At 42.3% G+C, this 25,661-nt stretch overlaps 3 protein-coding genes across 5 annotated transcripts; 1 reads left to right on the top strand and 2 right to left on the bottom strand.

Annotated features, from left to right (window-relative positions):
* Nucleotides 1-3,459: 3,459 nt before the first annotated feature.
* On the bottom strand, nt 3,460-4,788 carry LOC141589891 (uncharacterized). Its single transcript, XM_074410511.1, has 2 exons — nt 4,324-4,788; nt 3,460-4,215 (listed from the first exon to the last, which is right to left on the bottom strand). The coding sequence occupies exons 1-2, from the start codon at nt 4,786-4,788 to the stop codon at nt 3,460-3,462; spliced, it is 1,221 nt and encodes a 406-aa protein (XP_074266612.1).
* A 2,170-nt stretch (nt 4,789-6,958) lies between these two features.
* LOC141591991 (thioredoxin-like fold domain-containing protein MRL7, chloroplastic) lies at nt 6,959-14,609 on the top strand. Of its 3 annotated transcripts, none has more exons than XM_074412524.1 (6): nt 6,984-7,128; nt 7,819-8,807; nt 8,983-9,067; nt 9,882-9,993; nt 10,084-10,192; nt 14,591-14,609. In XM_074412524.1, exons 2-5 carry the CDS (start codon nt 7,984-7,986, stop codon nt 10,185-10,187), a joined length of 1,125 nt encoding a protein of 374 aa, XP_074268625.1. In that variant the 5' UTR covers nt 6,984-7,128; nt 7,819-7,983; the 3' UTR covers nt 10,188-10,192; nt 14,591-14,609. The 3 variants fall into 3 exon arrangements, with proteins under 3 accessions (XP_074268623.1, XP_074268625.1, XP_074268624.1); XM_074412523.1 differs by lacking the exon at nt 14,591-14,609 and adding an exon at nt 14,112-14,181; XM_074412522.1 differs by lacking the exon at nt 14,591-14,609 and having other exon boundaries at nt 6,959-7,128; nt 10,084-10,486.
* Nucleotides 10,682-16,155, bottom strand: LOC141591990 (beta-glucosidase 12-like). Its single transcript, XM_074412521.1, has 13 exons — nt 15,850-16,155; nt 15,448-15,517; nt 15,306-15,364; nt 15,068-15,143; nt 14,742-14,819; nt 14,548-14,635; nt 13,028-13,280; nt 12,713-12,828; nt 12,077-12,294; nt 11,812-11,843; nt 11,623-11,725; nt 11,127-11,235; nt 10,682-11,021 (listed from the first exon to the last, which is right to left on the bottom strand). The coding sequence occupies exons 1-13, from the start codon at nt 16,060-16,062 to the stop codon at nt 10,856-10,858; spliced, it is 1,581 nt and encodes a 526-aa protein (XP_074268622.1). The 5' UTR covers nt 16,063-16,155; the 3' UTR covers nt 10,682-10,855.
* Between the last annotated feature and the right edge of the window lie 9,506 nt (nt 16,156-25,661).

Here is a 25,661-nt window from a genome sequence, read left to right as displayed (position 1 = left end):
TAAAAACCGGGTTTGAAAATCGTCATTACGACGGCCTAGAAAGGCGTGCAACGGTCGGCGGAAGACCGATGTTTGAAACGGCCATTATAACGGCGCAAAAAGGGTGTTTTTGAAAGTTTAAAAATGATACGGAAGGACTTATGATCACATAACACATAAGCACTCACAGTTCATTATATTATGCATAATGCTGACACGGGTTTTGGCTTAAAAGGGTGGGTTACACACCAAGCAATCAAACCCCGATTTTTGAGAGGGATACCAATCCAAACAAAATATGTAAGGAGGGTGTCCTAGCCTCGTGCTCGAAGGTGATGAAAGCTCTTTGACGAAACAGAAATGTGTAACGTCAATAGCGTGCTTGACTCAATCGGGATTCGAAACGCAGGGATGAGAAAACTCACGCCGACGGGACAAACCAATTGGTCGATAAAGGTTAAGTTATGGGCCCGGGCAAGGAACCCGACTTATGACCGTAATATCAATTAATGCACTTTAACCACGACCTCGTTCGAGTTTCACCTCTAAGGATCACAAAGACACAAGTGTCCTAGTTTTCCCCAGCGGAGTCGCCAATCTGTGGACATACGCCACATCCCGGTCTGTGGTTTTGGGCCACCTACCGGTCCGTAGTCACGGGCCACCTGCACGCCAAGCCAAATTGAGGACATGGAGCGGTCTAGAAAGCCACGCTCGGTGGCGTTGAAATGCTTTCGACCGGATTGCTTTAGATCGGTCGGTTTCGTCTCGGTAAAGATCTCGAAACGATTAGAGATGTTCGGAGTCGCCACCAAGCATTTGTGGGATGCCTGGAACCCATTCGAAATCCACTTTATACCTATGTCAATCAAGGCAAAAAGCGGTGTATGACATAGGTACTAAAGATAAGGACTCGTCCCCCTTTTAGCATTCTATGCCTAAAATGACTCTCGTACGCCCTGGATAAGGCCATCCACTATCCAAAGGTTCTGAGTAAGGGGTGAGGGTACGTATTGGGAAGCCCTTTAATCGGACACCCAATCACGCCCGCGTTAGCGGCCTCTACTAATCGATCGTGGTTGTTTAAGTGCAAAAGTTGATAAAACGGCGTAAATGCATGAATGCACATCCAAAAGTTTAACCTAACATGTGAGAGCTTTCCTAATTCGGTTTGTTAATCCAAATATCAAGCATAAGATGTCAAGTTGGATTTAGATTTATTTACATGTGAAAACGGAAATTAAACATCCATTTACCAAGTTCGGGTTACGATGCTTAACACGATCCATTTATTGAAAAAGGGTGTCAAATGACAAAGTGTAAAAACGTGAGCTTGTCAATCTGATCCGTCATGTATTCGGAGTAACCGTAATCGGGATCGTCCTAGACAAGTGCTAAAAACGAGGCAGAACAGTGTCAGGCAGCCCCATAGGGGCGCGAGCCTATTGGCGAGGGAAGGGGCTCTGCCCAGGTTTTGAAAGATGGAAATAGGCGGCCTCTTGGGGCGCGAGCCATGAGCCGACCCAAGAAGGCGTCTCCTAGTTCTTGAAAAGGTTAATTAAAACCGTATTTGTGATTAAATAATTTGCAAGTATTGTTTGCATGACTCGGAATAATTACTATTATGTTAGTAATATTCGTTGTCGGATTTGCAAGTTTGAAAAGCAAAATAAAATGTATAAAAGGAAAATGTTTTGATTTGAACTAATTATGTTAAGTTCAATTCTTTTGTAATTAGTCAAGTTTGTCATCGTACTCGGATTAAACCGACATGGTATAAAGAACCAAGGATGATTATGAATTATGACTAATATATTTACAAATGTAAACAAATGAGAAAAATGGTAACTAAAAGAAAAGGGTGTTAAAATACCCATTAAAATGTAATTAACCAATAATATCATCGAGTCACGGAATAAACCGTCATGATATAAAGAACCAAGGATGATTTTTGTAATGGTCAAAATATGTTTAACATAAAAATGAATTAAAATGGTAAATAAAAGAAAATGATTTCTTTTAAAATGTAATTAACCAATTAATATCACCGAGACACGGATTAAACCGTCATGGTATAAAGAACCAAGGGTGATTATGATTTATGGTTAAAAAGTTTATCATAAAAATGACTTGAAACATGTGAAACGGTAAAAACCGATTACAAATAAAAAATGAAATAAAGAGGAAAGACGAGAACAATCACGGATGAGTCTGACCCGAGACCCACAAGAGGCGCGAGCCACTTTGCATAGCAAAGGGCTTCTGTCTCGGTCCAAAACTCGGTTTTGGCTCGTCTAACCTATATTTGAATCGTGTTATGCATTGTTCATGCTTATAGACTCATAAAAATAGTAAAGACATGAAATAAAGTGAGTTGTTTACACCCTCAAACTTACGTGTATTGATGTTTGCAAACTAGACGACTTTAGAGACGGTTTTCTCGTTGTGACTAATCGCGATCAAAGAAGTTTAGAAAGGTGCCTTAAAAAAGGATTTTGTTTTGAAAATGAGTTGAAAATATGTTAATTAAAACATGTTGATTGATTAGTTGAGTTGGTCGAATGGGTCGGTCGAATGCACAGCGACGGTACCAAACAATATGTGTAAGGCTTGTGTTTACGATCGGTAGGTCGTAAACACGTGTCGATTTTGTGACTTAGGAAGTCGGGTCTAGAAGTTTAAGAGAGAGGTGAAGGGGCGGACGCTCGCGTAAAGATTGTGTTGTGTGATGGTGGATATTTATAGATAAATGTGGGGAGGTAGGTCGGTTAAGTTTGCTTAGAGGCTAGGCAGACACCCCATTGAGGCGCGAGCTACCTCGTGATGCAATGGGGTGTACTGTCCCTTTCGCAAATTTGGATTTTGCATTTGTTCTAACCAATATTTTGTTGGTTGTGATTTGTGGTCTTTGATAGTTGCTTAGCCATGTAAGCTTCCTCTTGGGTGATATTTGGGGTAGGTATTTTGTGTCTTTGACTCGGGTTTGACCCGTGTGAGTCGGGATTTGAATTTCGAGTCGGTTTTTGGCTCGGTGTCGGTTTAGACTCTAAATAGGGTCATTTTAATGGAAATGACATGATGAAGACATTCATGGCATTATTTTTGGCATTCGAGATTTGGGTTGACTCAGGTTGACTCGAGTTGCGGGTTTCTGAGTCGGTTTTGGATCCGAAGACGGTTTTAACTCTAAATAGGGTTATTTTAATGCAAATGAAGTTAGAAAACTTTTGAAATCATTTTTCATATCCGAGTAGTGCATTAAACCGTCTCATATATAGCCAATCCACGCACGCATATCAAAAACACGTTATAGTCCGATCATCATCGGGTGGTTTTTTGAAGGTGCAGATACTGGGTATCTACAACAAGTCATCTCAATCCCATGCTTAGTCAACCTCCCACTTTTTTTTGGATCCTCATGAGGATCCCTTCTTCTCTTCTTCCTTGGCCCGCCAGGGCCAACTTTGATGGGAGGGGGATTTAAAGGTAGGTCAATCTTTGGCCAATATTTTTGACCTGGACAAGGGGCAATGCCGCAATGGGCTCACTATAAGCTTTAAGATATGCATCTTTTTTGTACAGGTCAATCACATAGTCTTCTGGCTGACCATGGATGTCAAAAATGGCTGCAGCAACATGATTACATGGGATCCCAGTCAAGTCCCATTTTTTACAAGTGCAGGTTCTCTTCTCTAAGTTCACACTTACCTCATCTATGCCAATTTTCACTTGGAAAACAGTAGCTGATGATGGTAACACATAATAATCTACAGATTTCTCTTTCTCCTCTTCTAGTTTTTGCTGAACTCTTGGACATACAGTGATGGCTTTCCTCTCCATTTCAGCTTTCTTAACTGCTAATCTTTTCATCATGGCTGACCTTATGTCTTCAAGCATATAGATCAAATGCTTAGACCTAGCTTCTATGATGTAAGCGTTGAATGTTTCAGCCATATTACTAACAATGACATCACACTTGGTTGTGGTATCCACAAAAGCCCTACAGAACAAAGATGGATCACAAGCAACAAAAGCATCTGCTGCTTTAGGATCAACCTCCCTCAACTCATCCAAAGCCAAGTTGTAGTCAGACATATTGTATGCTTTGGCACAACTCCAAAACAATAGCTTCATTTCATCACCTTTATAGGATTTGTGCCACTTGGCAAATATGTGCCTAGCAAAAATCCTATGTTCAGCCTTTGGAAATTCCTGAGCAACCATGGTAACTATGCTCTACACATGATGAAACATATTTTATAATCAGCAATGTTAAATGAAACAGAAATTAACATTAGAGAACATGATACATAATGGTTCAATAGTTAGAGGATATGGTCTTACCTTATGCTGATCTGAAATGATAGTCCAACCTTCACCATTTGCCTCTCCTAGGGTGTTCTTCAATTGTTGAAAGAACCACTCGTAGCTATCATTGTTTTCTCCTTCTACTATAGCCCAGACAAGAGGATACATTTGTTCATTTGCATCTCTTCCAGTGGCAGCTATCAATTGCCCTCCCAAGAAAGTTTTCAGGAAGCAGGCATCCACACACAACACCTTCCTACAACCCCTTACCCAACCTTGCTTCAATGCATCAAAGCATACAAAAAACCTATGAAAAACTGGATTTTTACCTGGAATTGTAGACAAGATAAACACACTGTTTGGCTCTTCATCTCTGAGAGCCTGAATATAACTCCCAAGTTTGCTGTAATGCTCTTTCATAGAGCCATGTAACATCTTATGAGCAAAGTACTTAACCTTATATGCAAACCCTTTTTTGATGATGATTTTACAAGCTCTCATCACTATCTCAATTATTTCAGAAGCTAGCCAATGTGGCCTAGCTTTGAAAACTTCAAGAAACTGCTTAGCTAATCAACTTGACTTCAATTGCCTATTTCTTTCCATATTTTTATGACAAGTGTGGTGAGGATCAACAGATTTCACAAGTATATATACAAGCACTTGCATTATCCCAACTTCCATATAATTTGAAGGGACAACCAGGGATACACTTAACTCCTAGCCTTTGACCCCTTGCCTTATGACTCTTATTAAAAGTTAGATTTCTACCCTGAGCTATAGCATACCTTGTAACACATTCCCTGAAAACCTCCCTATTTGGAAATCTAGTGCCAATAGACCATCTAAGTTTACTGAAATCAGATTTCTCATCAACTACAGGAACACAAGACTTTTTCCTCTTACCTGGAACAGGTTCATCATCACGTTCATTAGGAGTATGGATTTCATCTCCACTGTTGTCATAATCACTCACCCTCCCTTCATTTTCAGCAGCTTTATTTGTAACAGTGACATTCTTCTCTTGACTGGCCAAAGCTATAGATGATGCTTCCAACTGAATTTGCTTTGCAATTCTCAAAGCATTAGCATTCCACTTTTTAACCTTTTCCCTTGCTAGGACCACCTCCTCATCTAAGTTCCCATCCGATAACACTTCATTCTCAATTAAATTCTCAACAACCTCATTGAACTCATCAAATTCATTCACCTCACCATATTCATTCGCCTCGTCAGATTCATTAAACTCATCATCACTTACAGCATCATCCTTATCACTGTTACTTTCATCATCTGTGAAATCATCATCTTCATTACCAGGCTCATATCCAGGGTCATCACTCTCACTCAAGTCATCCCACTCAAAGTCTTCAATGAGATTAATCCCAGCTTGATCTGCTTCTTCCTCATAAGTATCAAAGAAATATGTTATTCTAAGATCATTGAAATCATATGAGGTTTCACCATAATATAAACATCTGGTTTGTTTGGTTGGATTAGCTAGATTTGGAACTTCAGGAGTGTTTTTAGGAGTGTGTTTAGTAGATTTTTTAGGAAGAAGTTCAGTTTGTGTAGTGTGAGAGAGGGCATTATCTTTTTGAGAGCATCTTTTTATAGATTCTTTTAGGGTTTCAGAAGTTGGAATTGAATATTGTGGTCCTTTTTTGTCCTTTACAGTATTCTTCCTCTTAGGGGTCAACTTTTGGCGGGGACATTTGACCACAGTTGTTGTAGTGTGAGAGGGAGCAGAATCATTCATTAGGTTCATTAACTGAGGAAGGTCCTTGTCAACAACAATGTAACACTCAACCATCCTACTACTTACCGCCTCTTTACAAATCACTCCTGCATCCTTATCATCCTCAGCTTTTTGCAACCCAACCCCAGGTTTCATGTAAAATATACCATCAATATTTCTCCTAAACCCATCACACTTTTCAGCCTCCTCAAGAAGGCTAAACTAACATAACTCGTCTGGGTCAACACTCACTGTCCTAAACTGCCTACCAGTATACCCAAAACCCTTTTCAGTTTTCTTAAAAGTACCACCATAAAACAACTTCAAAATAACATATTGCCGTTGATTAACCTAAATTAACATGAAAAATGAATCTATCAATGACCATAAACAATCAATCAATTAATTGGATAATATGAAATTACAACTAAATCAATGAAATTAAAGCTAAATAAACACAAATTATTGCTCTCAGTAATCAAATTAAGCAGATACAAAAATACAACAAATTAATTATGTTTTCATGAGATAATATACTTACAGTTGTCATCTATGAGATCCAGATTATGTTGTAGATGGCAAATAACGTTCTACTGCAGCGATTGAAAGATTGGTGACGAAGATCGCATGAAATTAGGTTAAGAAAGGGGATGAGTGTTAGAGAAGATTGTTGATGAGATTTTGTGACGAAATAAGAAAATGAAGAGTCAAAGGTGAAGGTTAACAAAGGTTACCTGTTTAACAGGTAGCCTGATGACTAAGTGTGATATGGGAAAGAGGGTGTTATTGTGAGGATTATAGTAGGTTAATCAAAGTGTGGATTAATATAGGAAGGCATTCCATAGTTTGGATTATTCCTGTTAATTAATCCTAAGATATAACTATTTTTCTTCTAAAATAATATAACTATTTCTTTTTCTAAAATAACATAATAAGATAATATAACTATTTTTCTTCTAAAATAAAATAAAAAAGTTGTAGTAGGACATTGATAAATCTTCGGAGATTTCAGGTTCAACTTCTATCTATAACAATCCATTTGTGAGAAGAAGAAGATTGTGTTTTGCGAAGAAACAGCACACGCCATTTGTTCAATTCAAAAGGTTTGTTCAATTCCTTATTTATAACCCTTTTAATTTGTTCTTCTTATCAAATTTATCATAAAATTGTACGGAGTATACGATGAACAATTTGCACTTGGGTTTCATCCATTTAGGATAATTCATGTGTTATTTTTCAATGGACGCAAACTGTTCGACGAAATGTCCAACTGAGTTTTTATCTACTTATGTCTTCCCATGTTCCAGTCAATTGTTTATGTTTATATTTTATCTTATTATGTGACTCTAATTTAATTAATAGTAAACAAATTCTTGAGACGGAGGGAGTTATTGTTTCTATACGATACTCCATAGTCGATACGCTCTTAAAGTGTCTGTTGAAGAAAATGCCATGTCATATCATACGCTCAAAACCGTTCGTTGTTCGTTTGAAGTTGAGAGATTACGGTAACCCATCTTAGTAGTTAGTACTCTTTATATTTAGTAAACAAAATCTCGTGCTGCTAATCTGCTATGCTATTACATGTCAAATATGCATTTTTCGGGCTGCCCGAGTACCTGTCCAGTCCTCTACTCTGTGGAACATAGCTTAGTAAAACTTTCGACCAGTTATGTAATTGCGTTTTCCTTGTCTGCGCTTTTCTTTTAGGACGATTTTAAAGTGTAATCCAGTTATGTAATTGCGTTTTCCTTTTGAATTTTCATTCGTTTTACCCTTTATTTATGCTGCAGGCTGGCGTTCGAGAGAAAATTAGGGAGGTAGTAGGCTTCTAGTCGAAGGATTTGACCTACAAGCAGCTTGTTGCACCTTTCGCGCTCTAAAATCTCTATGATTCTGCAGATTCCTTATACTTCGATCCTTTGCCATATTGTTTAATAATATATCACTGAAGGAACATGTCTATCTTTATGTCTAATGTTGTTCCTCGAGATTGTCTTTCTTTTTCTGCTACAAATTCCATCAGTCAAACTCCTCGGCCATATTTCTCTTTACTTCCCGGAATCCCTTTATCTACTGTAAATAGTTACAGTGCATGGGCTCGTTCATGTTTTCCCACGTCAACTTTTATTGCTTGGAAGGGCATCCGACATGTTCAGCACTGTGTGGCGGCAGCACACAACTCTGATGCAGACGGGGAGTCTGATTCCAAGTCCAAACCCAAAACACAAGGAAAAGGAAAATCAAAGAAAAACAACTCTCCTCAAACTGAGACTAATAATGTTGCAGAAAAACAACCAACAACGATCCCAAGAAAGCCAAGACGTGGACGTAGGAGTGAAGCTGTTGCTGTCGAGGATTTTGTACGTGGCTCACTTGAAAAGACTTTTGCTTCTATCCGAGAGAAGAACCCTGATGTCTTTGCAAGGAAAGAGCAACTTTTTAAGAAAGTGAGGGAAAAGGCTGAAGATGACGATAGTGATGATGAAGATGATGACGATGATGATGATGATTATGATGATAATCAAACTAAGAAGCAGATGGTAGTTGAAGATGATGATCCCGATTGGCCATTAGACGCCGATGTGGGATGGGGTATCAGGGCATCAGATTATTTTGAGAAGAATGCTATCAAAAATGTGGTTGGAGATGATGGTCTTGAAATTGACTGGGAAGGTGAATTGGACAATAGCTGGATACGGGAAATCAACAGCCTTGAGTGGGAAACCTTTGCTTTTCATCCAAGCCCATTGATTGTTCTAGTCTTCGAAAGATACAACAGGTATTTGCAGACAATTTTCTTGTTACACGTTTGTTGTTGGAGATATCTCTATTCTGTTGTTTGATCATGTATTTTGTGTATGAAGCGTGAGCTACTTACTGTTTTTTCTTTGAAGTTACAACTTTGAGAATATTTCGAAGTAACACCTCAAAATAACCACTGTTTAATATTGCAGGCCAGCTGATAACTGGAAGCTTTTGAAGGAGCTAGAGAAGGCTTTCCTGGTTTATTGGAATGCTAAGGATCGACTCCCCCCTCGTGTATGCTCCCTGATTATTTTGTTTTGCATACCTATATAATCATTAGCCTTCTAATTCACTTCTGATGTACGATAGAGACTATTTAAGTGGTCGGGTCAACAATTATCCTGTATCTCACACTGCACTCACTAAAAACTTAGGCTATTTTATCACCTTTTAATTCACTCAGTAATAGCTGATGACTGCTTTAGTATAAAATGTAACCAGTGTCATATTTATTTTACCCTGGGAAAATTGGACTAACTGTAATATATGAGTGTCTTCCCAATTGTCTTAGACAAGCAAATAGTTGGACCCATCATGGTTCCTAGTTTGTGATGCACACAATAAGGTGGATAAAGTTATATCTTGTGTTTTGATATCATGTGGCCGCTTTCTAAGTGCTAATTGAATTGAGCTAGATAAACTCCGAAGTTAATAGTGAAATTGATTTTCAGCTTATGCAGGACTGCCACTATTAAACCAAGCTATAGGCTCCTTTCAGATCACATCTTTAGTTGATCTGTTTCAATTTTGCTATTGGAGTGATTACTATTGTTATTCGGACTCTTCATATTAACTACATGCCTATATCCGGCTTTCAATATTTGCACACGTCTATGACATTAGGACACTTCATTTTCAATGAAGAACATTTGGAGCCGTTATAAAACAGTCGATTTGACACTTGGACAGGCTCACATAGTCACATGTTAGATACTTTCAGTCAAGTCTAACTTAAATGGCCGATTAGTGAGTAGGATTACTACTTTGCAGAGAAATAGAAACATTTGATTAAATGAAAACTACATGACCATGGAATTCCTTGAAACAGGCTGTTAAATTGGACATCAAGATAGAGAGAGATTTAGCTTATGCTCTTAAAGTCAAACAATGTCCGCAGTTATTATTTCTAAGCGGACAGAGGATTCTGTACCGTGAAAAGGGTAAGACTTGGATTCCTTTTTTTAAAACTTTTTTTTGTAATCTCTAGGATTTCACTGAACTTGATTTGCTGATGTAACTGACGTCTGCAGAGCTCAGAACAGCAGATGAATTGGTCCAAATGATTGCATATTTCTACTACAGAGCCAAGAAGCCTTCGTGGATTGATGACACCGCTCTTACACGCAAAAGTTAATGCAGGTTTATCTTAAACTAACACCATATATGTTAAATTAGTTGTACCTTGTAAGTGTTGCAGTGAATGCTAGATGAAATCTGAGTAAGACACACTCAGTGACTTACTGTAATACTGTGTGGCTTATACTAAATCCAGAAAGAGCGAACGCGGGATGGGGGGTGGGGTTGTTAAATTATCATGTATGTTTGCATTATGTACTCTTAGTGTCTTACTCATGTGGTAGACAACACTGGTCGAGATTTGCACTGATCAAAAGCTACTTCACGTAAATGAAGCATGTATATTTTGGTGAGCCATTTTCCGATGTGCATCCTCAACGAGGATTATATGGTTAGTAACGATTGTAGTTTTATCCTTAGACTTATTTTCTAGCCTTTTTATTTGCAGTTTTGGGTTTTGAAACACATTGAACTCAACTAAAAATCTAAAATATTAATCTTTCAACTCAACTAAAGAAATCTGAAATTAAATAAATCGTTTGAACTGGCGTATTTAGCATGTACCTGTATTAAAAATGTGCAAAGACAGACAGTACAAGATAATTAAATACTAGTGCATAAAATGTCACCATATCCTTACTCCTTGGTATTCCAAGAATAGTTTAGAGTAATAAGAGTACTGCATTTCAATGGTTGTATAATGTATATGAACATACATGTAATCCTTTAGGTGTTAAGGAAATTCTTGAACCACTTTGCTGAACTCTTCGGGTATCTTTGCCCGTCTCTGTAGTCAACATAATAGATGCCAAATCGAACTGTGTAACCCGAGTTCCACTCGAAATTATCCAACAACGACCAAGCAAAGTATCCTTTCATATTAACGCCATCCCTACACTCAGCAGTTTATTTACTGAGTTATGGTAAAGGTCTAAAGAGCAGCACAATGCTTAAAGGGTAAAGCTCAATTAAATGAACTCAACAAGCTCCAACTTACTTAATAGCATGTTGGATGAAAGATAGATGGCTATGGTAGTAATCTATCCTCGTGCTATCAACCAATGCTTCCTCTACTGGTAGTCCGGGAACGTTGAACTCGTCGATTCCTGTAGTATAGAAGAATTATTGAAGTTTTATTAGTTACATTATATAAAAAGGGATTAATAGGGGATGCAACTCATTGTTTCGTGAAGGATAACTAAGAGAACACAAATAAAATAAAATAAAATAAAATAAAGTTAAGCATAAGCATAAAAAACATTGGTCCAATTCTTCATATACATTATACTCTAGCCTATGACTGGATAAAGTTGTGTCTGATACAGACAACCTAAAAACAAAGATAATTTACAGAAAATCTGTACCGAAATCTGCATCAATCTACGTCGACTGAAGTGCATTTTCTCGTCGACTAAAGTACTATTTCACAGTATAAGAAGCAGAACAAATATTTGCACCATTCAACCTCTTATCATCTAACCCAAGCTACATACCATTTTCTGTGATATAAATGGATGGGTTATTGTACTTTGCTTTTATATAAAGTAGGAGATCATGAATTCCTCTTGGATAAACATAAAGCCAATCCGAAGCTGCCTGCAGAGAGTAAGTAGTAGGTTATCGTAAAATATACCCCTCAATTCTTAGATTTACATGAAATGGGCTAGAGTTCATGGACAAACCCTTGGACCAATCGGAATCCCTTCCCGCACAACTGTACATGAAAACAATATCGAGTCATACATTACTTATACTTGATTAGAAGTATTTGACCACTAGCACACATCCACGTGTTGGACTCGGCTATTTTATCAAAATTTCTCATGTATTTAGTGTCGAAGTGTCATTTCCATGTCAGATTAGACACGGATAGGACACAGCACCATTGTCCTAAAATAATTTGGGATCGGCAAATAAAGAGACATGAGTGAATTGCGATGAACTTACATGTGAGGTTGACCAGGGAATCAGTTTTATAGCTGGGAGGCACATTTTTATTATTAGGAGCATATGCTGCATATGTGCTTGTGTAATAGTTTACGCCTAGGAAATCATAAGATCCTTTTAGCAAAGCAGACTGATTTCTTGTGAACTTTGGTAAGCGGCTTCCTACTAAAGAGCGCATTGTGTGAGGGTAGTCTCCGTGTGTTACTGGGTCCATGTACCTGTTATATTGGAATGAATGTATAACATATTCTCAAGATGTAGAATTATGTTTTTCTTTTGGCAGAAACCATAAGGTCAATGTATGATTATTATAGGTTTCGAGCCAAAATTTGCTTCATTTGGAATAAGAAGCTATGCAAATAGGTATTTAAGTCACTATCCTCCCCTTTTACTCCAAACCTAAGAATAGGAAAACAATGAACAAAATTCTATCTAGACTGGTGAAGACGTACTAAAGTAAACGTTCTGACGCCTAACAATATGTCTATCCGGTAAGGCTCATGTAAGACGTTTAACAATGTCAATGAGATACCGATTGTCCAACAATTATCATTTTCTTCATAAATTTATAAGTAAATTACTTTAACCATAAAATTACTTTTCAACAGTCTTAATAACAAAAAAAATATACCATACCAGCCGAACATGAAATCTAGAGCTCTAAGTGCTGAGTTGCGGTTATGCTTTGCTTGAGAATATGGAATGAACCAATTTGAATTCAGAACAATGCCAATTACACCTTTCTGGGATTCCTGTATCCAAGTATAAAAAAGGCCAGCAGGAAGCAAACGTCAACTTACTTAACCAGTAACATCATTAAGACGTGTTTGGGTTCAAAACCTGTCAGCATGAAAAATGCCTATATGATGCCCTTTATTATACACAAAGATAGGGCAGCATGAAAAAAAAAAGAGGGATATATGAGATTACGAGAGCATCGATGACATGAACCTGATAATTGTGTCTATAGACTTGGACTGCAGCTGCATGAGAAAGAAGCTGGTAATGGCCTGTCAAGTAAGGTTGTGTGCCATAGTCTACTTTGCAGGCATCTGGTTTGGACATGGAACATTGGCTGGATGAAAATACGGCGACTCTTAAGTTGCCTGTACTGTAACTCCATGGTTCATTTAGTGTCATCCAATGCTTCACCTTGTCTCCATATTCTCTAAAGCAAAGGTCTGCATAGTCCTTAAAGTCGTCCCTATCCAATTCCAAATTTCTATTACATTGATGAATACGAGCAAGAGTTTTATATGAGACGGTCTCACGTGTAAGATCAACTCAAACCCTTGTGTCCTTTGTATAATTACAAGGTTAATCAGTTGGTCTGACATGTAAGACCGTGTTTTATGCCTTTATGGTACAGTTTTTCCTTTTTGTTTCTATAATTTTTTTTTTTTTTTTTTTTTTTTTTTTTGTGTGTTTTTATAATGTGACATTGAGATATTTGTCAATTGGTTTACTCAATTCGATGATCCCTAAGACCCTAATGAGTTGAAACTAAGTTAGTTTCCGTGCATTATGCGTGTGAAGTTTAATATTTTAATGAAATTATTTTTATAATATTGGTACCTTACAATTATTTACATTTCTCATCATTGTATTTTGCTTTGATAAATAAAAGTTAGAACTGAAAATTAGTTAAGAGCAGACTAATGAGTTGAAATATATTTTAATGAAAATATAATATGATCAATAAAAGATTTAGCGATTTATATTTTTCTATCAATTTTATTTTATTTTAGTTAAAATATTATAGTTTAGAGTTTAATGAAAATAATATTATTTGATGAAAATGTTACTTTTAATGAAAATATAATAGATAAATTAAATTGTAAATTGTTAGTTCCTTATTTAGTGAATGAACATAATTATCATTAGTTTCCTTTTTTGAGAAGATGCTTTTTGGCGGGAAAATGATAGAGATCACTTATTCTTTTAGTAGATAGGGGATTGGTGGTCTTGTATATCGGATCGAATTATGAATTTATGTTTTGGGGTTTGTTTACATATTCGTGTTTCGTGTATTTAGAGATGGAAGTGGGCACGCAGGCTGTTGGGTTGGCATGCCTCAGCACAAAGCACGACCCATTTTAGCACGACACAGGATTGGCACGGCTAGTACGGTACGACCTGACACGCCATTGGCGGTGAGCCATGCCGGAGCTGAATTTTAAGAAAGAAGACCGTACCTAGCCCAGGCACGACACGCTTAGGCTCGCCCAAAATATAAAGAAATAAGACAGAAGGAGAGGAATTGGTCGGGCACGCCGAAACACGATCGTGCCTGAGCCGCCATTTCCATTTTACCGGCATGAGACAAAGCCCACCTTTCCGTGCCTGAGCTGTGCCATTTTACGAAGCACGGCTGTCACGGCCCACTTTCATCTCTACGCGTACTACTCATTTAGGCAACCTTGCTCTTATATGAAATTACTCCTTAATCTTCACCATGTGATTTGACTTACACAATAAGTGGGCTAAGAAATCCACCATATTCATCTTGTAAAGGTTGAGGAAGATCCCAATGGAAAAGAGTGATGAATGGTTGTATGCCTGCATGATGCATGACAGAAAAATGTGAATATATTGCAGATACATACATATATCAAGTAGATTGAAGAAAGGCAAAAACAGACAGGATTTGTAATAAGAAATTTACCATTTGCCAAGAGTTCATCAATAAGATTGTGGTAGTACATTATTCCTTTGTTGTTCACACCCTTGCTCACTTTCCCATCTAAATGTAAACAAGAAACAAACATTTTAATGCCGAACAACATTACTCCTTTGCCTCAAACCCGCCAATGGAGGGATAAAAGAGGTCGGATGGGAGCAATGTAACCATAGTCCTAACAACGTGCTCAAATAGCATCTTTTAAATGACCCATAACAAAATTACGCTGAGAATTTCATCAAATGACTCTTATCGCGCAACAAAAATCAAGAAGGGGGAGTGCAATGAAATGTAAGGGTACATGCACATACAAGGCAATATTCTTGACCATGAAATGGAGAATCTGTAAGCATCTAGTCCCATTTCCTTCAAGATCTTCACATCATCCTACAACATGATTGACAATTTTCAAGCAACATAAAGATAATTAGTGTAGAAGACCGTCATTTTTCGTAACAGACAAATAACCGGGACGGAGGGAATATAAACCACATGATTCCATTGTAAAATAAACATTTTAGGAGAATAGTTAATCAAGCATGAAAGAACCTTGTAACGATGGTATGAATCATCTGCCACATCTCCATTGTTCCCGTCTGCTATATTACCTGCTCACAAATTGAATCCAGAACTAAACAAATACGGATAAATATCAATGGTTTGAATCCGAAAAAATCAAACATAAACTTACCTGGGAATTTATGAGTGTAAGTATCCCATATGTTTGCTCCTTTCCCATCTTCACTTGCTCCCCCTTCAAACTATGCCCCCCATTAAAGGGAACAAAATAAAAATCAAAACTTCCTAAACAATCCCAAAACACATATTACTCGAAAACAAGACCGTCTTAGCCATATACTCATTGACTCGCAAAATGAAATGGACCGGTCTCACTTAACATGACCATATATATTTTGATTCTTAAAACAATATTTTGAGTATCAATGGACCGGTCTCGTTTAAGTATCATGTTTTGATTCTCGTATGAGATAGTCTCATTTATTCATAGCGCAAAATGTAATACTTGGTAACAATTAACCAAGGAGGAGCATTCGCATTCTCGAGACTTGAATCTGATGAAAAATGAAGTTACCTGATAAGCAGAAGAAGCAGAGCCAAAAATAAAATCAGGAAAACTGCTACGATTTAAGAAACTAATGCCATAATCGGGACCAATTGTATCGTTATTGCCGTTGGAAATTTTAACAGTATTATTGATATTACTGTAAATAGCAGATGCAGTGAAAATTTGAAGTGTGAAAAAGATTAGTAATATGAGAAAGCGCGCCATTTTTTGAAGTTGCATTTTCTTGAAGTATGACTGTATGAATGTTGAGATTATTGAGTTGGTTTAAATTAACTGTTTAACTATCAAAATGTGATTGTACTGTAAACAATTAAACAGCATTTAAATAGAAGATTAGAAGGTCCAGGTTTGTGTTTGATGATTCATTGTTAACCTACTACAGTACTACATTGTCATGCTTTTATGCTCACTTGCCCACCACCTCCCCCTCATTTTTTTTTTTTCAAATAGTTAGGCTTCCGTGAGTCGGTTTTATGCTAAAATCGTGTAAAACGGACTAACGTATTGGTTTAAAAGAAAAACAAACTCGTAAAAAACGGTTACAAAAAAATCCATTTTACACAAATTCTTTAAACAAGAATTCTCTACATGGAAATATTAAACGTGAATAACACACTAATCACAGTCATTCCTCAAAAGGGTTTCGTTTAAAATTGATGATGCAAATGTAGTTGTAATAAATCATAAATAGAACAAAATACACCTAACATCAAGTTCAAAATGGAAATCTACTCCAACAAGAATACTTCGTAATAATCTTGTTATGCTGACGCATTTGCTGCATTCGTGTTGCACTGACTCGAATAACATTCTACCAAAGATATTGCAGCAGTGACGAGTTTGGACCGATGCTTTGCCTCTACTACTGGCCGCTAATGCTGTAGCGATGGATTAACAATCAATGAATTAGTACCTCGTTGGGTTTCTTTTTGTTCCGGGTGTAATTTCGGAGCAGTGTTTTGTGACCACGTAAGCTTGTGGAAAGATGTCGTTGCTTGTCTTTTCCTTTCACTCTTTCCTGTTTAAGATGAACAAACTGAGGGCTCGGCTTGGTACCAAGCGTACTCACTCCGACGCTCAAGTCAGTAAACTTAAAGAGATAAGTTGTATGTTACTTGGCAAAGTATATTGTAGAGAGATAAGGGAGTATACCAATTTATGAGATGTTTAGGTTATATTTCGGATCCTTTTCTTAATGAGAGAAGTGGAGTATTTATAGACTTTCACCTTTTGTCACGTAGTGGCCAAGTGGCAGAGCATGTGGAAAGACTGTTCTACCCTCGGCCGAGGGACCCATGGCAGGCCGGCTGGCCTGGTTGATTCCATGCCGAGGGGACTGGATGTGAGTACGCGGATATGCCTCCCGGCTGGCTAGTTGCCTAGCCGAGACCCAGTGACAGCCGACAGTCGCGTCGGTTAGGGTTGTCTAATACGTTGACTTGTCATCTTTTGGCTTTGACCTTGCTCGCATGTTGACTCGGTCGGCGGGTGCAGAATATGCCCCATCAATTTGCCCCAGCGTAGTCTATGCCGTGGTATGGACCTTCGATGAGTGTTGAGCGTATTCTGCGCAAGTTGAACTTCTTTCCCGGCTTCTTCTTCCTCGGCTTGGGTCTGTTCAGGCCGTACCATATCCCCCCTCCACATGGATGTGTAATGGACATCAAATGTGGAAAAGAAAATGGCGCTGGCCGAGACCAAGGTTGAGCGCCGTGTGCTTTTGATTGCCCCCGGCCGGTGCTGCCAAGCTTGGTTGATCAGCTGGCCGTTGGCAAGTAGATACCAGGAAGCGTGTCAAAGAAGAGTAGTTACTGTGTGTCGATTGACATTCCGTGGCTGCATGCTTGACACGTGGCTTGGCATTGATTGGTGGACGTTTCATGGGCTTTGCTCTGATTGGTCCGCTTCATGGGCTTTGCTCTATAAATAGAGCAGTGTGCCCCGTAATTTTCCGCATAACTTTCATTTTCTCAAAAAATTTCTTCTCTCTAGTTTTTCGAAGAGTTTCTTTCTTTCTCTAATTTCTCGAAGCGTTACTCGGTGTAACATTTTCTTCCAAGGTAAACAAACAAATTTTTTCCAACTCTTTACTTGTTGATTAATTGTTGTCACCATGTCTTCTGCTGATGCTCAACCCAGTACCTCTGCGCCGGGGGGCGAACCATCGCATCCTTATGAAGAGGAGCCACTGGTTGTCACCCCGATAGGGTTTGGGGGTCCTAAGTCGCCTTCTCCTGAGATTGATCCAAAATTTTTGGAGGGTTTTGGTGATGATGATGATGATGATGATGAGGCGACTCAATCTGATTCGGAGAGGCCGCATCTCTTGGATCACGGCGACGCCTGTTCGATCAGTCCTGATCGTGCTTGGACGAATAAGTTCGCTAGTTGTTCCGGTCCTGATCTTTTTGAAGACCATTACTCCTTCGGCAGGGGGTATAAAATTGTTATCCCTGAGGATGGTCGCGGTCTGTTGCCCTCCCCGAGGGTCAGACGGCGTGTACATCGACACCTGGAGTATGGGCTCCGGTTTCCTCTTAATGTACACGTTGCTGCCATAATTAAAGCTATGAACGTCGCCGTGGCACAACTGCATCCGTTGGCCATCAGGACGATTATCTGCTTCGTGTGGCTTTGTCTTTTTAAGGGGGAGGCCCCAACGGTTAACCTGTTCCGCCGGCTTCATCATCTTCGGCAGTCTACGCTCGGTGGCACGGGGTGGTACAGCATACAGACCGAGGCGGGTTATGTTACCGTTTCGAAGCTGACATCTTGCAAGGACTGGAAGGGGCGGTGGGTATACGTCGAGGTTCCGGAGGACTATCCGCTGCCCCGGTCCTTCCAAAGCCGCGTCAATTTGCGGTGCGAGAGTAAGGGGGAGCATGATAGATATGTCTCCCGTAGTAAGATTAAGATGGACGCCCAGAAGGTCTATCTTAATGAGGATGAAAAGCGGGCAATGAGGTCAAGTTTGAGGTCGAGAAGGATGGCACGCCGAAGGGATGGATGCCCCGACGCGATCATTCTTCGGATGAGCCGTCTTACTGCCGCGTCGGCCTCATACCGCCCCTCGGCCCAGGGTGAGTGGGGTCGGTATGAGGCCCATCTTTGCTTTTTATGTTTCGTATTTGAGCCTTGGTTTATTTCTTTGCTTAACTCCCGCTTCGTTTCTTTTGCGACCGATTTGGCCCGGAACTGCCTGTTTCCGTCCTCAAGAGGTTGGGACTTGACGAGAACGGGAGAGTTGTTGAGTTGCATCCTAAGGCCGCGCCACGTGATCGCAGACCGGCCCCTCACGATCTTATGGAGCAGCAGTTGAAGGCACTAGATGTGACGGCGGCTCAAGCGCAGATTGCTGGTAACGTGCCGCGCCGGAGACCAAAGACAATGTCTACGGCGGCAACGGCGTCAACTCCAGCTCAATCTTCAATCCCCGCAGTCCAAAAGGAGACGGTGGTCGTGGATGTTGAAGAGGAGGTCACCGTTGTGGAGGCTCCTCCTTCTTCGAATAAGAGAAAAGAGGCAATGCCTGCCGCCGCTGCTGTTACCGAGGCCCGGAAAGAAAAGGGGCCAGTCGGCCCTCTGTCTAAGAAGGCCAGGACCGGTACGGATCTAACCCGGGGCTCGGAATTAGCGGGCTCTTTAGGCATTCCTGATGACAAAGCTCTCGATATGTCAATGAATGTTGACATGGATGCTTTGTCCGAATTTTTTGTAGATCAACCGCCGCCGCCGTCGGTCCCACTCGAACGGCAATTGGAGAAGCGGCTTTGTGCGACGGGCAATCAAAATGTCACCGTCGACTCCTCATCCCCCGAAGGTTTCCCGCTCGGCTTGTGGCGGAGGGCGCAAGGTTGTCCAAGAGGTCGGCGAAGTGGATCGAACTAGCCGGCGCTCACATTACGAGCAAGAAAAGCTCATGGTCGAGGCGGCTCCTGCGCTCGAACGGCTTAGGCTTGAGCTTGTCGCTTCTAAGAAGGAGGCCGAGAAGGCGAAGAAGGACTTCGTCGCCACCATGGAGAACTTCCTCACTCAAATAAAGCTTAAGGAGGAAGCGAGAAGCGGGTCCCGGCCGAGAGAGCCAAGGTTGAGGTCACGTTGGGCGATGCCGCTAAGTCATGGGGGAGGAGAAAGAGAAGCTTCGGGCGGTTATGATGCCATGGTTGAGCGAGAGGAAAATGGAAGTCCCCGCATCCGACCGAGGCGAAGGAGCACAGAACACAAAGGCTATCCTTGCTCGTAGGGAGAAGGACATTGAGACGCTCCAAACCGTCATCATCCTCGATGTGTGCCCGATCGGGACCAGTCAAGATGCCACCAGGGATGTAATTAAAGAGCTCTTTCCTGAAGGCTCCTTCCCGTGGCAAGATTTTAACCGTCTTCTTGATGAGAAGGCGGCTGCTGCGGAGGCAAAGGCCGCGGAGAAGGCAAAGGCGGCGAAGGCCGCTGAGGAAGCTAAGGCCAAGGCGGCCCATGCTGAAAAGGTGAAGGCGGTCAGGGAGGAAGCTGAGAGGGCAAAGGCAGGTGAAGCTGCCAAGTCGGCTTCTGGGCCGCCCACTGATGGTGATGCTTGCTCACTCGCCGCCGGGTGGCGAGCGTAAACAAGCATAGGGAGACGGGCGGTCGTCACCGATTCACCCGCCCTTCGATACGCCTTCACTGTTCGGGGCCAACTATTGAGCCTTTTCTCCCTGCCATCCTTTTGGCGCTTCAAGTCTTATGTCTGTAACCTTTTGTTGTAATTTTTGTTTTTGTTAAACTTTTGGTAGGTTGTGTTTAAGCTATCCCTATGGGGACGGCCGTCGACTTTGTTTTGCCTCATCCTGTAAACATTTTTCAATAAAGTTTGTTTATTTTGCCTCCATTAAGTTGTCTTCTTACGTTTCAACATATTGAGTGCTTTTTCGTTTTACTTTCGGCTTGGCGAGGCGCTTAGAAGGCGCATCTCAATTGTACTTAAACGTTTAAACATGTTGGCATGTCGACCGCTTCCTCCACCACCCCCGGTCTTAGCCGAGGCGGTCCGATTTGCGCTTCCCAACCACCGTTGTGAACATGTTAGCGTATCGGTCGTTATGTCCCCGTCGGCCCCGGCTTTGGCCGAGGTAAAACGAGGTTACGGCTCGACAGCGTCAGATCTGTAGACATATTGATCGCTTCCTCTGCCGGGCCTTCGGTTGGCCGAGGCGGCTAGATTTGCATCTCAACTGTACTTATACGTTCCTATTAGCGTATCGGTTGTTGTGTCCCCGTCACTCCCGGTTTTGGCCGAGGCAATCGAGGTTACGGCTCGACAGCGTTCGTATCAGAGACATATTGATCGCTTCCTCCGCCCGGCCTTCGGTTGGCCGAGGCGGCTAGATTTGCGTCTCAACTGTACTTATACGTTCCTAAGCATGTTGGTCGCTTTCGCGAGTATCAACCGCATTTGGCGTGATCGCCTTTGGCTTTGGCCGTGGCGTCCATTCTGGCATGACTATGGAGGGGACAAGTATTTTGATGGAAAACTTGGATTATTCTTCATAAGGTATAATCATGCGTTGGGGTGTCCACAACGGTCTCGGACACCTCCGCCGCTATACAAAATATTTCCTTAAGTTGTCCGTGTTCCAGTGGCTCATCAAAGGAACACCCTCCATGTCTGTCACCGCAGATGTCCCCGCCTCATTTCTTCAACCACCTTGTAGGGTCCTTCCCAGTTGGCCGTCATTTTTCCATGGACGTTTCCTTTGTTTGTGGCGGCCGACTTTCTTAGGACTAGATCTCCTACTCTTAAGTCCCTTTTGTGGACCCTACGGTTGTATGCTCTTCTCATTCGGTTTTGATAAACTGCCAAGTTGAGCCGTGCCGTGTCTCGACTTTCTTCGACCAGTGTCTAGGAGGCTCTCGTGCCTTCCTCATTTTCGACGGGTCAAAAGTTTGCGTTACGAATGCCGGCACCGCCGCTTCAATCGCGGACGGCCTCGGACCCATAGACTAGGTGGAATGGACTGTACCCCGTTGCTTCTTTCTCCGTGGTTCTAAGGGATCACAGGACGCGGGTAGTTTATCACCCACCTTCCCTTTAGATCTTCAACCTTCTTTTTCACCCGTTCGGATTGTTTTATTAGTTGCTTCCGCCGCCTTGCTCTTAGGGTGGCAGACGGAGGAGTATGCAAATTTGATACCGAGCTCCTCCAACCAATTCATCACCATGTCACTCCAAAACTCTCGGCCGTGGTCAAATACCATGACTTGGGGTAGCCCAAAACGAGTTATGACGTTCTCCCAAATCACTTTTCTTACGGCCGTGGTCTTGGCAGTCACCGCGACCTCGACCCATTTGGTGAAGTAGTCAACGGCGACAATTAGGTACTTTCTTCCTCCGGAGGCCGTCGAAAATGGCCCTAGTAAATCCATCCCCCACTCGTGCAAAAGGAAGGGGACTAAGCACCTTTGCGGGTCTCGGGAAGGAGCATGTATCACCGGAGCATGCATCTGACAATTTTTGCACTTCTTGGTCTTTGCTCTGGAATCCTCAAGCATGGTAGGCCAGAAGTAGCCGGCTCGGAAAGCTTTGTGGGCTAGCGTTCTTGCCCCCATTTGATGTCCACGGATGCCTTCGTGAATCTCTCGAAGATAGCTCCGCGTCGGCTGGGCCGACACATTTCAAGAGTGGCCTTATTACGGACCTTCCGTATAATTCTCCTTCGAATCATCGAGTACCTTGCGGCGATCCTTCTTATCTTCTCGAGAGACTCATGGTCCTCCCAAGAACTCATTTGTCGGTTGTATTTCATTATCGGAGTCATCCACGTCGTCTCGGCTTCGATGTCGCCCACCATGCCGACGGTCTCGGTGATGCTTTTAGCATTCCCGATATCCACCAAAGACGGTTCGACCGACATTCTTGATACTTGAACTCAAGTTTTGAGAGAGCGTCGGCTCGGTTGTTCTCGGACTGGAATGCACTCGTATCGAAAAGATTTCAATTTTGAGGTGTCAGCTTTTACCCTCTCCAGATACCTTATCATCCCATCGTCTCGAGTCTCATACTCTCCTCTGATTTGATTAGCCACTAAGAGTGAATCTGTCTTCAACACAACATGCTCCGCCCCGGCAGCTCTAGCTAACTCGACTCCAGTTATCACCGCCTCATATTCGGATTCGTTATTTGAGGCCGAGAAGGTAAACTTCATGGCGTACTCAAACTCGTCCCCGTTAGGGTGATGATAAGGATGCTTGGCTCTGAGCTGTTCGCCGTGGAGGACCCGTCGGTATATACTTCCCACACACCGGGATTTGATTCTTCTTGATAAGTGCACTCGGCCAGGAAGTCTGCAAGTGCTTGCCCCTTTATCGAGGGCCTCGGTTTGTACTGAATGCCGAAGTCGGAGAGCTCCACTGCCCATTTGATAAGTCTGCCTGATTTTTCGAATTTTTCTAAGGCTTTCTCCAATGGCTGGTCGGTTAAGACCGTCACGGGATGTGCGTCGAAGTAGGGTTTTAACTTCCTTGTGGCAACGACGACGGCGAGGGTCGCTTTTCAATCGCTGGGTAATTCCTTTCGGCGTCCGGCAGTGTATGGTCGATAAAGTAAATCGGGTATTGCTTTGCTTGTTTTCTTCCCGACGATTACGACCGACCGTGGCCGAGGTAATCGCTAAGTATAGATATAGCGTCTCCCCAAAGATCGGCCTGGACAGGGTCGGCAGTGTCAGAAGGTGAGCTTTCAGTTGTCTGAAAGCTGTGCTCTGTTGCTCCCCCCAGGCGAAGTTTTTATTCCCTTTCAGCACTTAAAAGAACGGTGTGCTCTTGTCGGCCGATCGAGAGATGAAGCGGGCAAGAGCCGCCATTCTCCCGGTCAGCGTCATAACCTCTTTTCGATTCCTCGGCTCCGTAGGTCCAAAGATTGCTTGGACTTTCTCCGATTGGCATCAATTCCCCCGCACCGACAAGTACGCCGAGGAACTTGCCGGCCCGGACACCGAAGTTGTATTTCTTTGGGTTGAGCTTCATTCTATATTTCCTTAGTTAACAAAATGTCTCGCTCAAGTCGGCCAAGTGCTCGCTGTCAGACTTGCTTTTTACAATAGCATCGTCGACGTAAGCCTCGATGTTTCGCCCTTTTTGATCTTGAAACACTTTGTCCACCAGCCTAGTGTAAGTTGCGCCAAATATTTTTTTCAAACCGAGCGGCATCATTTTATACATGTATGTGCCGTGTATGGTGATGAATGCGCACTTAGGCATGTCTTCGTCGGCCATGAATACCTGATGGTACCCTGAGAAGGCGTCTAGCAGGCTCAGCATAGTGTAGCCTGCCGTTGCGTCAATTAAACTATCTATTCGAGGCAAAGGATAGCAATCTTTAGGGCACGCTTTATTAAGATTTGTAAAATCAACACACATCCTCCACGCCCCTGATGACTTCCTCACCATTACAACATTTTCTAGCCACTCAAGATAAGTACAAGGCATGATAAAGCCCGCCTCTAATAGTTTATCTACTTCGGCTTTGATGGCCTCATCCTTCTCGGCCGAGGAGTTCCTCATCTTCTGCTTGACAGGGCGAGCGGTGGAGAGTACGTTCAGCTTGTGAACGATCACCTCCCGGCTCACGCCTGGCATCTCGGGCCGCCGAGTATGCGAAGACATCTTTGTTCTTCCTCGGCAGTCCAGGAGATCGGCTGGAATTTTGGCTCCCGTGTCGGCACCGATAGTTACGGTGCGCCCTGGGTCAATTTCCACTTCCTCGGTCTGGGCTCCTTCGACCATGCCGACATTGGTATCCATCCGTTCGCCCTCCTGCTGTAAGGATGGGCTCTTCCCCTTCTCTGACTTCTTCGCCACTTTGAGGGATTGCATGTTGCACCCTCTGGCAGATACTTGGATGTTGACGATTTCATCTCTCTCGTCCTTTGAGACGAGCTTTTGTGCTTCCCCCCGGTCCGAGACATACATCAATGTCAGGGCCCGGATGGACATCACAGCATCGGCCTCGCTCAAAGTGACCCGACCTATAAGAACATTGTAGGCAGACGAACCGTCGATCACCACAAACTCAGATAGAACATTTTTAGCCGCATCGGCTTGGCCGAACATCACCGGCAGTCTGATTGACCCAAGGGGTACCAGGCCGGCCCCATAGAAGCTGTACAGCGGGTTAGTGCAGGGGCTCAGGTCTTCAATCTTCAGACCGAGATTGAGAAAGCACTCCCTGAACATGATGTTCGTGTAGGCGCCTGTATCAATTAGGCACCTCTTGACCAAGTGGTTGGCTATGTCCAAGTGGACTACCAGTGGGTCGCTGTGCGGGGCAACGACTCCTTCGTAGTCCTTCTTTCCGATGGTTATATCGGGGACGGTGGAAGCGGGGATCGCTGTGGTGGGCACAAAGTTGATGGCTTGATAAAGCTCATTTAGGTGCCGTTTGTGCCCATTAGCTGACCCACCGTTCTCGTTTCCTCCGATGACAACCTGGATCACTCCCATCCTTTGGAATACTGATTTTTTGTTCGCCCCGTCGGAGCTTGTTTCTGGGCCTCCAGCTATATACTTGCTGAGGGCCCCCTTTCGGATCAGCTCCTCGATGGCGTTCCTCAGATGCCGACAGTTGTCGGTCTTATGGCCGGGTTGGCCGTGGTAGTCGCAGAACTGGCTAAGGTCGCCGTCCCCCCTCGCCTTGGGGGGCCTAGCCCATTTCTGCCCTTCGTTCTTGCTTAGGGCAAAGACTTCGGCCGGTGATTTGACCAGGGGGGTGAGACCGTTGTACCGCTTCGGGGTGTATGGTCTCGAACTCCCCCCGGCGCCCGCCGAGTTCTGTTTCCTATTAAATC

The sequence above is a fragment of the Silene latifolia genome, chromosome 7 (genome assembly GCF_048544455.1).
Source record: "Silene latifolia isolate original U9 population chromosome 7, ASM4854445v1, whole genome shotgun sequence".
Classification (NCBI taxonomy): Eukaryota; Viridiplantae; Streptophyta; class Magnoliopsida; order Caryophyllales; family Caryophyllaceae; genus Silene; species Silene latifolia.
The sequence above is the reverse complement of the archived record's forward strand: the minus strand, read 5'-3'. Positions and strand labels throughout refer to the sequence as shown.

Bases quoted from the DNA above. Each gene is read 5' to 3' on its own strand.
- LOC141589891 (XM_074410511.1), bottom strand. From the start codon at position 4,788: ATGAGAGCTTGTAAAATCATCATCAAAAAAGGGTTTGCATATAAGGTT. The intron at 4,216-4,323 runs GTAAGACCATAT...CATCATGTGTAG, and splicing joins TCATTTCAGATCAGCATAAG to AGCATAGTTACCATGGTTGC.
- LOC141591991 (XM_074412524.1), top strand. From the start codon at position 7,984: ATGTCTATCTTTATGTCTAATGTTGTTCCTCGAGATTGTCTTTCTTTT. The intron at 8,808-8,982 runs GTATTTGCAGAC...TTAATATTGCAG, and splicing joins GTCTTCGAAAGATACAACAG to GCCAGCTGATAACTGGAAGC. The intron at 9,068-9,881 runs GTATGCTCCCTG...TCCTTGAAACAG, and splicing joins AGGATCGACTCCCCCCTCGT to GCTGTTAAATTGGACATCAA.
- LOC141591990 (XM_074412521.1), bottom strand. From the start codon at position 16,062: ATGCAACTTCAAAAAATGGCGCGCTTTCTCATATTACTAATCTTTTTC. The intron at 12,295-12,712 runs GTATGGTATATT...CCAATATAACAG, and splicing joins CTAGATTTCATGTTCGGCTG to GTACATGGACCCAGTAACAC. The intron at 11,022-11,126 runs GTAAGTTGGAGC...TGCTGAGTGTAG, and splicing joins TTCATCCAACATGCTATTAA to GGATGGCGTTAATATGAAAG.